The following is a 16248-nucleotide window of genomic DNA, read 5'->3' on the forward strand; positions in this document are numbered from 1 at the left end:
TCATTATATCCTTATTAAACTTTTATTGGAGTTGAATTACACTAGGCACATTTCTCGCTAATCCTATTATGATAATACCCCCCCCCCCCCCCCCCCCCCCCCCCCCCAACACACACACGCACACACAAAAAAAAACAAATGATGCTTTCAAGGAACCACTTATTACACCATATGGGTGGCTACGCCAATGTTATGTTTAAATTAACTTAATCCATTAACTCTCAACTCTATGGGATCTATTTTTTATACTTTGAAAGTTGATATTGCTCCTCTCATAGTGGTTATTGATTCATCAACTGACGTTTGCACTCAAAATCTGCACCTATTAGTCCTAAAACTATATTATCAACACCTCCTAAGAATATCTTGTATTTTTGACCTACTACTTGGAAGTCCAGCATCACCCTCCTATTGGTGAAAATATAGATTATCATGATTCACAACAACATTCTCTTAATTCTGATGGGGCATTCTGAGTGTTGATATAATGATAAAAAAGAGATTTAATGGGAAAAAAATAAAAAAGAAATCTATCATCACTTCCTATTTTCACCTGACTTCAAGCTAAGCAGTCCAATAGAGTTGGATTCAATTTCTAATGATTGCTTGTGCTCCACAATATTTGTATAGTCCTATGTATTTTTCGTCTTTCCTAACAATTTTTATTAATTGGCCTTGTTGTACTTTATCATTATCTAATTATAAATATGGATTTAAAAAAGTGGATTAGGCCCGAGAATTAACATTCTATATAGAAATGCACCCAACCCATAAGCCCATCTAGCTTTCCATGTATACATTAAACAGAACTTGTACCAGAATATACATATCATAAACCCTTGTATAATATGCTGAAAAATAGAAGGGAACAAAAAATCAAGTTTGAGACCTCTAGATTAGATACCATATTAAACTCTAGAACTAACATATTAAACTCGGGAACTATGATGCACCGACACTTCTCCTCAAAGAGGAGTGCAGTGTTCGACACCGCGTCCGACACGACACTCACCCGACACTCCTCCGACACGTGTCGGACACGTCGAAATCGTGTCCGATTAAAAAATATTAAATACAAATTGGACGCGCGTGTCCGACACGCGTATCTTAAATATTTTATGAATTTTTTTAAATATAATTTTTTGTATTTGGTGGGATTTAAACTAAATTTCTTATTTCCTATCCACAACACCAAATCAACGTCCGCACTTAATACCCAATCATCGAATATTCTCATTTTCATTTCTTTTTGGCAGTGAAAGTATTTTCATCTCCTCTCTCGGTGACTGATAAACGGCACCGACGCTTGCCTCTCGACATCCTAATACTAATCATTTTAAGAAAAAATTCTAGTTAAATGACTTATTATTTTCAAATTATTTTTAAAATTATACTTATTTAATTTTTATACACTATTTTTTAAATATAAAAACTATAATACCGTATCTAACCCGTGTCAGTGTCCTATATTTTCAATAACTAACGTGTCCCGTGTCGTATCTGAGTCGCCGTGTCCGTGTATGGTCATCATAGCTCGGGAATTATCTCTCATGAAAAATGTTAGGCTTTTCTGCATATTCTGAGAGTCTAATGCCACTAAAAGTAAGAAACATGCACTCTAAAGCAAATAAGTTGAAGCAAAAAAAAGGCACAAAAAATTTTCTTCGCTTATTTCCATCTCCAGGCAAATAGATCTTACCAACAAATGGTTTTAGTTCTTAAAATAGAAAATCCATAAACAACTGAAATTTTCGAAAGATGTCACAATTCTTAAACCATACCTTATTTTTGCCGGTTCCACAAAGAAAACCAGAAGCATGCGCCTCAATAGTTTTGGATGAATTAGCTTCAGTGCAGTTCTCGCCAGCACATTGACCAAAAGTATGGGAGATAATAGTCATGCAAGTCTCTCTATGGGAGGCTTCAGCCATATCAGCTGAATGCAATTCCAAAGCTAGCAACCTTAACAACCATCCCCTCTGCAAGGACAATAATCAGATAAAACTCAGCAAAATTTAGGGAGTCAAAATAGATCGTACAGCCATCTTACAGCTATTGTAAACTAAAAAATTTTGGATTCAACAAACAGGACAGAATCAACATATAAAAAAAGATGATTTTTCCACCAATATCACAACAATATTTAAATTGTTTAGAGCACATCCAAATCATAATCCATTATAACATTTTCGACGCATTTAAATTTTCATATTCTAAGTCGTAAATACAAGCCTATTTGTGATTCCCTCTTCTAAATGAGAGCTTTCGGCTGAATGACGTCTATTTTTAACACTATTTTTAGCAAAATGTAAACATAGCATGCCAACATATGCTAGGAAACAAACGAAACTACTAAAACTAGGTCATGAATTTATGGTGTTTATTCATGAGTCTCTTATACATTATACGTAGGGTTAAAGGTCTGCATCCTTATATCATTAACCCATATAAAATATAAAAATAAATGAAGGCATACATGAGAGGTTCCAGCACATTAATCAATATACTTGACCTAGAAAAGATAGAGATGCCAAAAACATAATAAATGCAAGGAAAGTGACAATGCTCAATAAGAGGCAAGCCAATTAAAGGAGTACGGAGAGAAATTGGCATATCTGACGATGTAGAAGTGGGGGAATTATAGAGAAAATCCATACATGTAGATGAACCTCTCTATACAGCTTCTATAATCATCAGGTAAAGATGGTAAGCAGATTAGTTTTGGAAACAGTTTAATAAGCTATCTGGAAATAATAACATAGAAAATAGACAAAATTTAGATAGAAGAGCAAATAAGAGAAAAAAAAACTTAATCAAAAGAAAATCATTATAACTATTGATACATTTCAATATTTTTACTTCCACAATCTTCATGCGGCAAAGCCAGGACAAAGCAATGGTACTTCCAATTCACGACCATTAAATGGATCATGAAGAGTGCAGCTCTCAAATCTACATAATCAAATACCGGTCTTGAAACATCAAGAAAGATCCATCAATCTTAGCTTAAATCACAAGTAAAGCCAATCTTAGAAACATTCAATGAGAAGACCAAATTTAGATAAAAGAGCAAATAAGAGAAAAAAGTGCTAAATCAAAAGCAAATCATTATAATTATTGATACATTTCAATATTTATACTTGTTCACTCAAGAAAAGAAGGCGCTATGACACAAACCCTGCTTCATAAAGCCTAAGGTCCCATTTTTCTCAAGGTAGATTGGATTTAAATTAACTAGATTTCCTCATGATCGGCATCAGAGTTTAATTAATTCTGAGGTTCCACTTCATATGAACACAAGCTTTCATAGTTAATTACCCCTCCTAACGCATAGAAGAGAACTCTCGATTAAGGATGTTTAGATCAAGGTTTTAAAAGGCGAAATCGGGAATCGAGGCATTTTTTCTAAGCAATGCGAGGCATAAGCCTCGAGGCGTAAGACTCAAAACGATTAAAATAAATTAATTTAAAATTATAAATAATGACAAAAAATAACAAAATATTATGTCAACTATGTACCGCTCGGTACCGAGCGGTACTAGAAGCCCATTACCTGCATGAGCAAAGGAAGAAAGCCGAAATATAAGGAATTTGTTCTTCGCTGTGAGCTCTGTCGAATCCTAATGAGGCATCGCCTCACGCTACCTCGAGGCGTTACGCGTCGACGCGTACGCCTCGCTGAAAAAAATCGCACGCCTCGTCAAATACATTGAGGCTTAAGCCTCAAGGCGCCGGGTTAGCGCCTCGAACTGATTCGCGCCTCTGTTCGGACGCCTCGACCATTTTTTTAATCGTGGATATAGACACATACATTGAATGCGGACAATTCTCCCTCTCCCCTCTCTCTTTGGCCGGCCCTCATCCCTACCTTCTCCAATAAATTAGGAAATTTTAAAATTCAAATGACCCCCTCCATCATTCTACATCAGCTCTCAATGCCTCAATCCCAACCTTTCAATGCAGAATGAATGTGCGGGATAGGGTAGTTGCACAATCCAATTACCAGGTATTTGGAGAGAATGTGTCACGATCCGGCCCGGTTAGCTTGTAGATACGAGGCGGGAACGAGATCGGACATGTAAATTAAGTAGTCATCATCAGTTCCATGCAATTCTAAAGATATTCAAAAATAATAAAAGCGCCTCTAAACTTTCATGTCAATGTCACAGGTCTATCACAATGTACAAGAAGCATGCATTGGATGTTTGCACCATGCCTACTGCATTGTCTGTGCTGTTATCGGATGGGTCTAGGATGACTGCTACACTTATGTGTTCCACTTTTCTCACTATTTGCGAGGAGTTTGATGTTGTGTTGGTGGCCCGGACTGAAGGAGTGTAGCTGATTTTGTTGTCAAATGCACTGCTTGTCAGTTGGTAAAGGCGGAACATCAAAGGCCGAGTGGATTACTTCAACCCTTACCGATTCCAGAGTGGAAGTGGGATGATATTGCTATGGATTTCGTATCGGGTTTACCCAGATCTCGGAAGGGTCATGATGCTATTTGGGTAGTCATTGATAGGCTTACAAAGTCTGCTCACTTTTTGCATATTCGATTGATTGATTCAGTTGAGAAGCTTGCACTATTGTATGTGGCTAAAATTGTACGATTGCACGGCATGCCTAAGTCCATAGTATCTGATAGAGATAGTAGATTTACTTCTAGACTTTGGAGGAAAGTGCAAGAGGCTATGGGCACTAGATTGACATTCAGCACTGCTTTCCATCCTCAGACTGATGGACAAACAGAAAGAATCATTCAAACTCTGGAAGACTTATTGAGATTGTGTATCCTTGATTTTGGTGGAGGTTGGGAATCTCATATTCCTTTGATAGAGTTTGCTTACAATAATAATTTCCAAGCCAGCATAGGAATGGCGCCTTATGAAGCCCTCTATGGAAGGAAGTGCAAAACACCTCTTTATTGGGCAGAAATAGGTGAGAGGAAAGTCATTGGATCTGATCTTGTTGATGATGCCACAAGCAAAATTAAATTGATAATGGATCGATTACAAGCAGTCCAAGATAGACAGAAGAAGTATTATGATGCTAAGCACCGCTTTGTGGAATTCAGTGTGGGAGATTTTGTTTTCATAAAGATTAGGCCGATGAAGGGTGTACTTCGTTTTGGCAAGGTTGGTAAACTTGGTCCTCACTATATAGGTCCTTTTGAGATAGTGGAAATGATTGGAAAAGTGGCATACAGATTAGCATTACCCACTACATATGCTGTCCACAATGTGTTCCATGTTTCGTCACTGAGGAAGTATATATCAGATGATCCTTCTAAAATCATATCGGAAGATGTGGACTTACAGCCAGATCTTACATATGTTGAAGAACCGGATTGTATTCTAGAGTTTATGTGAAACAACTTAGAAGCAGAGAGATACCGTTCGTGAAGGTTCTGTGTAAGCATGGATTGGAGAAGAATGCTACGTGGGAGAAAGAGTCGGAAATGAGGAAGTGTTATCCTCATCTTTTTTAGTAAGGTATGATTGTTGTTTCTCCATTCTTTTAAATTTCGTGAACGAAATTTTTATTAGGAGAGGAGAATTGCAAAACCCGAAAATTTTCAGTTTTGTGCGTCGCACGCATATCGATGCGCCGCGACGAACTTAAGTTAAATTTCGATGTTGTCGGAATTCGACAAAATAAATTTTATTAAATTCGTCTCGAAATTTCGATTGAAACGGTATAAAGAACTCATACCAAATTTCGCACGGTTTTGGAATTAAAATTCTTCGAAGTTCATTTAAGTAATATTTTACATGTATTTCCCTTTTTGCCCTTAGAAGGTCTTAAGGAAATTGGAATGAGTAACTGAGTAAGGGTACATGCGTAATATGCGAATTTATTTTCCTTAAACCCCTTCTCACGCTTAAGGGACCGAAATTTTCGGTCCCTTGTGCGTTTTGTTCGGCCGACCAAGAGGAGAGGTGATGGGAGAGAGGGAGGAGGCGGAGGGAAGGCTATCCGAGCAGTGGTCGGCGGCTTTTCCGGCGAGGTTTCTTTAGGAAAAGCAAGAGGAAGACTTGGGGTATGTATTCCTTCAAGCATTTGAAGTTTTTTTGAGTTTTCTTGAAAGAAAAATTTTAGGGTTTGAGTTTTTTAGAAATTTCTTTAGGGAATTAGTAGGACTTGTCTTGACCTACAATTTCCTACCCTTCATGTTAAAAAATTTTAAGAAAAACACTAATAAAAAAATTAGGGTTTCTCATTTTTTTTTAAATTGTTATAGGATTGGATAGAGGAGTGTAAGGGAAGCTTTTTAGTAACAAGATTTTGATTTTTTTATTTAGAAAATTTTTAGTGGAAAAATTTGGGAAGGTTTAGGGTTTTTCCAAAACAAATGTTTAAGGGTTGCATGTTCCCTAATTTAGCTTCTAAAGGTTTGGGGAAGCCTCTAAATTTGGAAATTTGAAAGAAAATAATTTTTCTTAATTATTAATTATTATAAATCCGAAAATGATTAAATATTAATTATGGATTAGATGAAGGGGAAGTTTTGGCATGTTTAAGGGAAGAAATTAGCCAAATTGGAAAGTCAAAATTTTGAGAATTTATTAAATCCGAAAATCATAATTAAATAAAAATTAAACATTGTGTTGAGTTAAATAAAGTCGTAGAGATTTAAATCTCTTGTTTTCCTTTAGGTTGAAATTAAGAAAGGAGGCGAGGGCTTGTGCGGGAAACTTTCCAAGCACGAATTCTCAAAGGTAAGTGACTTTATTGGCTAAGGAAAGTGCGCATTTCATTATAACTATATTTGTTTATTAAAGTTTTATTCATGTGACACTAATTAACCATTGCATGACTATGATCAGATGATTTCAATCATGATAAGATGCTTTCATAAGATACTAAGTAACCCTTTCATGATTTGACATAAGAAATATAACTATTTCATGGCTTGACATAAAACTTTAATAAACAAATATAGTTATAATGAAATGCGCACTTTCCTTAGCCAATAAAGTCACTTACCTTTGAGAATTCGTGCTTGGAAAGTTTCCCGCACAAGCCCTCGCCTCCTTTCTTAATTTCAACCTAAAGAAAAACAAGAGATTTAAATCTCTACGACTTTATTTAACTCAACACAATGTTTAATTTTTATTTAATTATGATTTTCGAATTTAATAAATTCTCAAAATTTTGACTTTCCAATTTGGCAAATTTCTTCCCTTAAACATGTCAAAACTTCCCCTTCATCTAATCCATAATTAATATTTAATCATTTTTGGATTTATAATAATTAATAATTAAGAAAAATTATTTTCTTTCAAATTTCCAAATTTAGAGGCTTTCCCAAACCTTTAGAAGCTAAATTAGGGAACATGCAACCCTTAAACATTTGTTTTGGAAAAACCCTAAACCTTTCCAAATTTTTCCACTCAAAAATTTCTAAATAAAAAAATCAAAATCTTGTTACTAAAAAACTTCCCTTACACTCCTCTATCCAATCCTATAACAATTTAAAAAAAAAATGAGAAACCCTAATTTTTAGACTTAGTGTTTTTCTTAAAAAATTTTAACATGAAGGGTAGGAAATTGTAGGTCAAGACAAGCCCTACTAATTCCCTAAAGAAATTTCTAAAAAACTCAAACCCTAAAATTTTTCTTTCAAGAAAACTCAAAAAAACTTCAAATGTTTGAAGGAATACATACCCCAAGTCTTCCTCTTGCTTTTCCTAAAGAAACCTCACCGGAAAAGCCGCCGGCCGCCGCTCGGATAGCTTTCCCGCCGCCTCCTCCCTCTCCCCGTCACCTCTCCTCTTGGTCGACCGAACAAAACGCACAAGGGACCGAAAGTTTCGGTCCCTTAGGCGTGAGAGGGGGTTTAAGGAAAATAAATTCGCATATTACGCATGTACCCTTACTCATTCCAATTTCCTTAAGACCTTCTAAGAGCAAAAAGGGAAATGCATGTAAAATATTACTTAAATGAACTTCGACGAATTTTAATTCCCAAACCGTGCGAAATTTGGTATGAGTTCTTTATACCGTTTCGATCGAAATTTCGAGACGAATTTAATAAAATTTATTTTGTCGATTCCGACAACATCGAAATTTCACTTAAGGTCGTCGCGGCGCATCAATATGCGTGCGACGCACTAAACTGAAAATTTTCGGGTTTTACGGAATGCATGCTCAATTATATGGTTATCGAGACGTTGTGTTCATGTAATCTCATGGAAAATCAATATGAATATTTTGTTTTTTATGAGTATTTTTAATGTTGTTCCACATAAGCATCAAAATTTTTAAATCCTAATATTTCTTTATTGTCTGCATAATTAAACCAATATATCTAATTGTAAATGGCTGTTATTTGGTTGTTTTGAGGTTTTTGGTCATTTACTTGTGTGTTTCAAATGTTTATATTGCTGTATATTTACTCTTGTAATCAATTTAGGATCTGATCCATCATAGTCGAGGCATGTATAAGCGTCTTCAGTTTGAGGATGTTGAAAAGCAGGAACAGAGTATTGCAGATAGTGAGAACTATATGAAGTTAAAAAGTCCTCGTTTCATGTCAGAGACAACAACGATGGCTTCTAATATGGAAAGTCAGCATCCTTCTACTACAAATACTATCACAATACCTGGCAGAATTCAGACCACTCAGTCGCTATCAGGAAATATTTCTTGCACCTTTTTGGTTAAGACTAATAGTTCTGAGCAAAGCAAGGGAAGATTCACTGCAGTGGCTCCTAGATCGTCTGGTATTGGCTTGCACTTAAATGCCTAGGCATGCCTGGGAAGATAAGTGGCCATATAGATATGAAGATGGCGATGGAGAGTTTAGGGATAGAAGGGAAAACCTGTTTTCACAATACTTGTGAAGTACCTTAACAAATTTTGAAGAATATAATGGTCTCAATGAATGGAACTGGAGAAGTTTCATTACAGTTAATTTCTAATTCTGAGGATTCCTCATTTGGTTCAAAGGATGAATGCAATAATGATAGACTTCAAAAATCATCAGATTCTGCTCCAGATTATCATTCGGCACTTGATGTTGAACCTTTGGATATGCGCATGCAACCGGAATTTAGTGATCACCACATAACTCCATGCAGAAGAAAAAGACAGCACTATGTAGAAGCTAGCCAATCAGAGGATTCAGCACAAACAACCCTTGGAAGAAAAAGGTAAGCATGCATTAGATTCAAGCTTTGTTAGGGACGGCTTTTTTACTGCTTCTTAAAACAGCTTTTTAGTTTAAAAATTATTTTTTTTTACTAGAAAACTGCTTTAAGAAACAGTAAGAAAGCCATTCCAAACGAAACCTCACTTGGTTTTACTGTTTTTCATTCTCCTTTTTTTGCTATTTATTTTTGAGATTTAACAGGAAGAAAGATCCGGAGATTGAGGGACAAAAACGATGCAATTGCAAGAGGTCCAAATGCCTTAAACTGTAAGCTTATTTCTGAATTTGTGCTGAATATGATTATTATTCTGGCTGTCAATTTCATAATTTATTTTATGTTCCTATTTTCCAGCTATTGCGATTGCTTTGCTGCTGGAATGTTTTGCGCAAAAACTTGTTCATGTCAAGGGTGTTCTAATAATTCTGAAAATGAAGAAATGGACAGTTCAACAAGGCAGCTCATAGAAACTCGCAATCCACTTGCATTTGCTCCTAAGGTTGTGCATGCACATGGTGATCTTAAAGAGAATGCAGTAAGCATCTTATCTTTTTTTTTTTTTTTTTATTTTTTTTTTTTTTTTCCTTTGTGCGGATAAAAAATAAATACATGTTTCAGGATAATAAGCATATAACGCCACCTTCAGCAAGGCATAAAAGAGGATGCAATTGCAAGAAGTCTAAGTGCTTGAAGAAATACTGTGAATGCAATCAGGTGTGTTTTTCGATTGTATTGTTCTTTTTTTAATCTTAATAATGCGTTTCAGTTTTTATATTTTTTACTTTCTTGGTGCATACTCTTCTTTTTGGTGAAGGCTGGCGTTGGGTGTTCCTTGGGATGTCGGTGTGAAGGATGCAGGAATGCCTATGGGACGAAAGAAGGTATGCCTGAAACTAGCTTGGTGTTGCCTTGATATTTTGTTGGTACTGCTAATTGAAGAATGCTAGCTAATTAGAAACTATTAAGTTGAGGTCCTCTAAGTTGTTGACCACAATAATAAGGTTTTTCTTTTAATTTTAATTTATTTGTAGACTTTGCTCTAGTTTATGATATTATAATTGCTAATATTTGATGCGAGCAAAAAATATAAAATAAAAGTTAGACTACTAGAGAAAATTCATAAAATCTAATTTGACATTAATCCAAAATTCCTCTTAAATCCATACTGAATATTAATTTTACTTATTAAAAGATTTGCTCACGAAAAGAGAGACGGACTTCTACCGACGAAAATGACTAAAGAGGAGAAATAGGATGATGTGATACTAACATGCGCGGGAGCTCATTTAAGAAATTTTAAGAATAGTTGACAATGAATTACCAATTAATAACTTATCGAAATAACAAGCAAGTTCATCAAAGAATCTTAGTTTTCCACTAGCTTAGGCGAGGAAGTACATGTAGATTAGCCAAAACTCCTAGGTAACCAAAGATGGTAGCAATACCATAAACTATTAATCAACAATCCGCAATTTAATAAAGAGAGTTTTCACCTTGGGGATGGATCACTCAACTACACTAGGCTTAGCGGGAGAAGATCTTCAGCAAACTCAACGATGCCACGACGACGGTAGCAACACCAATGGCCTTGATCCACGGAAAGGTTGACGGTGGCGGAGGTGGCGGGGATGGATGACCGTGGAGATTTGTAGAACCAGTGGACAGCAAGTTGTAGGAGAGCGGCCAGCAGTTTGAAGGTTTTAGGTGGCAGGAATTCAAGTTTCCCTCGCTGGAATTCTTCCGGATGCTGTTGGGCAGCAACCTGGATTTGTGGGCAGCAGGTCAGCTGTTTTTACTGCTGAAATTCTTCTGGACAGCAACATTATAACTTAGGAAATCTGAGCAGAAAACCATAGGAAGGCTTTGGACAGCAACAGGAGGATTCACGGCAGCAAAAATGGTTGATTTCCCTTTGCTGGGGTGATGGGCAGCAAGAAGAAAATCTGGGATGTGCTAGACAACGTGCAACTTATGCCCAGAAATTTGGACAGCCACGTGAAGTTTCCAGGAAAGGAAGGAAATGTGGGAAGAGCATTGAGAGGGGGCAGTGAAATGAGGGAGAGAAGCTAGGTTAGATGAGGTGGCATGAGGTTTACTCAAATCTGAAATTAATCTCAGATTTTAGTAAATTTGGAGGGAATAATTTGAAAAGAATTTCAAATTTCCAATGTAATTAAGGGGGAATTTAATGAGCAATTAAAGGGGCTCATCAAGAGGTGGCCGGCGGCATGCTTAGAGGGGAGGGGAGGTTTGAAAACTTAAAACTGAAATTTAATTTCAGTTTAAGTAATTTAGAAGGGAAAACTTTGAAATCAAATTATGATTTCAAAATGGTCAAGGCATTAAACAAGCAATTAATGGGGAAATTTCTCCATGGGGGCCGGCGGCATGCATAGAGGGAGAGAGGAGAATTCAAGGGAGAAAGGATTCCAATTTAGGATTATGATGTGGTAATAGGTTTCATAACTCCAAAAGAATCATGAACAATTTTGTTGTAAGATAAAGCATAGTCAAATATATTTTTTTTAAAAAAAATTTGATGACATACACAAAAGAATCATGATGTATTTTAGAAGCATTGTGGTTAAATAAATGGACAAATTTTAAGAATTCTTCTGCTCAAGTTAGGGTAAAGAATTTTTTATTAAAAAAATGCGGAAGTAAATGTCCATTTTCGCCTCATATCGATCTAGAGGGGTCAATGTGGAACATGATATTCAGCCACAAATTCCCAACCAATATAACATTGGCCGAATTGTGAAACAAAATAATAAAGTTAGTTCATCTAGAAACCATCAATTCCAATTTGTTAGCAGAGATATCCACCGCAAAAGGACATGAGCATATCCCTGTCACCTTCTCTATTAGTAGCAAGCATTACACTCTCTAGAGGATAGTTCTCTTTATCGCAATAATTCTTTGGATTGAAAACATATAAGATCTTACAAGTTACTTGACAAAAAATCAATCCATAAGTCATGAAATATCCATCAATACTATATATGATATTTCCATCTTATATCCATTACAAGGGCTGTCAAAATCGAGCCACGGGTCGGGTTCGGGTCTAACCCAGAACAGACCCGACACTAATTGACCCGATCAGAACCCGACCCGCTTTTAAAAGGGGTCATTTTCTCGGGCCCAAACCCGCTTAGGTCTCAGGTCAACCAGACAAAATCCACCAACCCATCGTCTTTACATACAACAACAACAACAACAACAACATCAAGCCTTTATCCCACTACGTGGGGTCGGCTACATGAATCCTTTTTCTCCATTGTGTTCTATTAAAAGTCAAATTCTCATTTAAACCTAATAAAGAAAGGTCATTCCTAATATTTTCTAACCAAGTCTTTTTCTCCATTTTTTTTTTTAATCGGATGTAAAGACGAACCCATCGTCTTTACATCCGATTAAAAAAAAAAAGGCGACTGGCAAATGGTAGCCCACTCATCTCATCACAGTTGGCACCACCGCAGCCAGCCGGCCTCATTACCGGAACTCTAAGACAACTCAAAACCCCGCTGCCGTCCCGCCACACTCCAGCATTGGCCGCTGCAAATCCAAAACCTCCATTTCGATTCCAGCGAGACAAGAAATCGAATACAATCCAAAAGAAAGCACAATCAAAAGGTGCAAAACTTTATTTCTCAAATTCTCCTCATTTCCGTGATAACCTCGTTATGAAATTGTCGGGTTTGGACGGCAAGCGAAGGGCTTGGCTGCAGTAAACTCCTTCAGTTCATCCACCTCATCCTCGTCCTCAAACTCCCGAAAATCAGCTTCGAAGTCATCATCGAACTCCGCCTCAGTAATCTCCCGACCACCATTTCTCTTTTTCTTCTTCTTTCCCTGATATGCCCATAGACAGTCATTGGTTGATCACCTTTCTGATCAAGACAGAAATGTAGTTGTAAAAATGAATGCCAAATAGAATAAAACCTCTAAAGACCTCTCCTTTCTTCGAAGATGGCATCATGGCAGCGTTTGGATTTAATATAGTAAAGGTTTCTAAAAGAAGGAAACAGTAAAATAGGTGATAAAATATTGTTGCGGCCTATGCGTTCTTCCTATTTACGAAGAAAGAGAGGGAATAAAGCCGTGTCGGAGGTTCGCCTGCTAGATTTGCGGGCAAAACCGAGTCAACACCGGGTTAAAATCGAGTTTCCGGGTGACCAAGAATTCAAAATGGGTCCAAAATCAGGACCCGAACCCGACCTATTTTTTAAAACGAGTTGACCCTAACCCGAAAAATTCGAGTTGGGTTCGAGTCGAATTTTCAGATCGTGTCAATTTTTGATACCCCTATCCATTACTAATGGAATTTTCATGAGTTTTTTTTTTCTAACAAGGGATTCTTTTAATGACTTTTTTTGTCGCTAAATCATTAATTATAAGTAAGAGTATGGATGAATTTTAATGTAGGCCATTAAATCTGCGCAGTTGCGGACCTTCAATCAACTTCGACAATCCCTTCCAACATTATTCAAAAGAGAATGCAATCTCTTATGATTATTTTTGAAGTTTAAAGGATCTTCATACAGCCACTGATCAATACAAACATTCTTGAAAGCCCCGTGATCTCATAACATATCAAACTCGTCACTTAAGTGAAGACCTCAAAAATAAATCAGAAATTAAAAATACGGAAAAAAAAAAAAAGCATGTACATATAAAGGTCGGTGAAAAGATCAACTACAATAATCAGGATATCCTCATCTTTATGTGGTGGCTATCAATGACTTCCATAGCGTGAAACAAAACAATACATTTAAAGAAGATGTAAATCAATTTTCTTTGCCAAGAAAAAGTCTAAACCTTATACCTGATGGAGTGTACTGATGCGGAGAGCCTGATTACTTGTCCTTTTTGGTAGCGGGGCAGCACAAACAGATTCCAAGTGCTAAAATAAAAAGAAGCAAAATGCAAAGAAATTAAGCTTAATATATATGCACAAATACAAAAAATATATATGTGATGGAAAGCAAAACCTTTGAGAAGAATTGATACTTCTTTATACTCAATAAATCTACTACAGAACCAGAAGTGAGAGGATCCAAACATAATTCATAAAAGAGCTGCAACAAACATAAAAAGAAATAAAAATCCATATTAGAAATAAAGATTTAAAAGTTGGGCAGCAAGATTAGTTACCAAACCTGAAAACCAAATTCATATAGCAGAGCATTCACTTCTGGCCTCAAAAGCTTCTCCAAACTATCAAGAATAACCTTCAAGCAACTGGAAAAATTGTCAACGTATAGCCTTATAAAAACTGTAATCTACACAATTATTTAAAATATGTACCAAAGAATGCACTTCAACGTGAGAGAGATTCAACCTGAAGTGATATTTTGGCTGTAACTGGGTCTTTTCCACAGGACCATTTACATCAAACTTGAGAAGTAAATGTGTAAGACTTGGAGCAGGTTGTCTAATATTATCAATTAGAAGCTGCAAATAATAAATCAAATATTACAAGTTTGCATGAACTATATTACAATATTCAAAGATCAAAGTATCATAAAACCTGCATTATAAGAACACCAGGGTCATCTTTTGTATTCTCAACAACAACTGACTCATCAAAACGTGCCTCCAGACAAGCAGCATAATCCTCAATTAGATATTTTGCTGCATTTGCTTTCAACAACAATGGTACAAGTCCGGCCATTCTTGAGCTGTCAACAAACAACAATATTATACAAGCACGTTTAGTTGAACAGACAACAGCACGGAATGTAAGGTTATCATACAAGATGATACAGCAATTATATAGTATTAACAATAAGCTTCCAATTTAACCGAAACGAAATCATAACAACTCATCGAGCTTAAGCCAACTGAAACTACATCGTAACTTTTCAAAACTAAACTTGATCTTTACTTTCATAACTTTTCTAAGAATGATTAATCACGAAATTTAAAATAGAAATTTCTGCCAAACTTTCATAGAGCCAAATTATTCCCAGACTTTTAGATATGCATTACCTACTGCCAATTTTTAAAGTAATTATCTTATTGTAATTACTATAACTGCTCTTCATGCTAGAGCCGCTTTCACATGGTAGAAAGTATTGAGCATGGTTTAAAAAACGAGACTAACTGGCTAGTTCAACCAAGAACAGGTTAGATGGTTAGTTTGGTTCATTTAAGAAACCGACCTTACATCAAACTAGTATGAATCTGTCATAACCACTAGTTAGACTAGCAAATCGTCCGGTCTTGATTTCTTACAACAGACCGATTCACATGCTATCCAATTTAAATAATAAATTTAGTAAAAATTAATTTAAATATTAATTTTAGTAAATTAATTTAGATTTAATATATTTAAATTTTAGAATGATCATTAATATATATAATGATTATTTACCAACTAAGCACTAACAAAACATACCCACATGATCCAACCACCCATGTGAGTTCCTAACAAAGGCAAACTAAAAAAACTATATAAGCATAACCAAAAAAAACCTACCAAATGATGTGGAACCATGGTTTAAAATTGCGCAATATGAGGCTCCCCTTGAGGCCCGCCTTTGCGCAATTTCAGTAAAAAACGCCTCAATGCTTAAGCCTTGAGTTTTTTTATGAGGCTTGCGCCTCAACTTGGTTGAGGCCCGCCTTAGGCCAGCTTCGCCTCACTGGCATGAGGCTTACACCTCACGCTATATATATTAAAACTTACATAAATCTTGAAGTAAATGCCCGACATTGGACTCTATAGGAGAGGAGGAAAGGGAGAGAGAGCAGTTCACCATAATGATGATTCAAATGAAGAACCCATTAGTGATGACAGTGCTGATGACTTATGAGTTCTTATTTTATCATTTTCTGTTTACGCAATCTTTTGATTTTGAGGCTTACGCCTCAAAACGTCTTGAGACTTACGCCTTGCCTCACGAATGAAAAACGCCTCAATACCCGAATACGCAATTTCAAACATTGTGTGGAACTAAACAATTTAGTTAAACATTTCAAACAACACTTACATTATATATTTTTAAACTGATTTTTAATTATTTTTTAATAATAAAATAATATTTATTTTTTTTCGTTAAGCATATTTAATTTTTTATCTATTTATCCT

General features: G+C 36.0%; 1 protein-coding gene across 4 annotated transcripts in view; it reads right to left on the bottom strand.

Moving 5' to 3' along the window:
* Window positions 1-16248, bottom strand: part of LOC110108549 (nuclear pore complex protein NUP205) — a 105071-nt gene that overhangs the window by 33435 nt on the left and 55388 nt on the right. For 3 of the 4 annotated variants that reach the window (XM_028698528.1, XM_028698527.1, XM_028698526.1), the window contains exons 21-26: window positions 14686-14836; window positions 14463-14609; window positions 14315-14386; window positions 14147-14233; window positions 13981-14058; window positions 1782-1979 (exon numbers count right to left, since the gene is read on the bottom strand). In XM_028698528.1, coding sequence (XP_028554361.1) covers window positions 1782-1979; window positions 13981-14058; window positions 14147-14233; window positions 14315-14386; window positions 14463-14609; window positions 14686-14836 — 733 coding nt within the window. Of the gene's footprint in view, window positions 1-1781; window positions 1980-13980; window positions 14059-14146; window positions 14234-14314; window positions 14397-14462; window positions 14610-14685; window positions 14837-16248 lie in introns of all 4 variants that reach the window. The other variant, XM_020839232.2, reaches the window with a different exon arrangement.

Source organism: Dendrobium catenatum, unplaced genomic scaffold, assembly GCF_001605985.2.
Source record: "Dendrobium catenatum unplaced genomic scaffold, ASM160598v2 fragScaff_scaffold_1103, whole genome shotgun sequence".
NCBI classification, from domain to species: Eukaryota; Viridiplantae; Streptophyta; class Magnoliopsida; order Asparagales; family Orchidaceae; genus Dendrobium; species Dendrobium catenatum.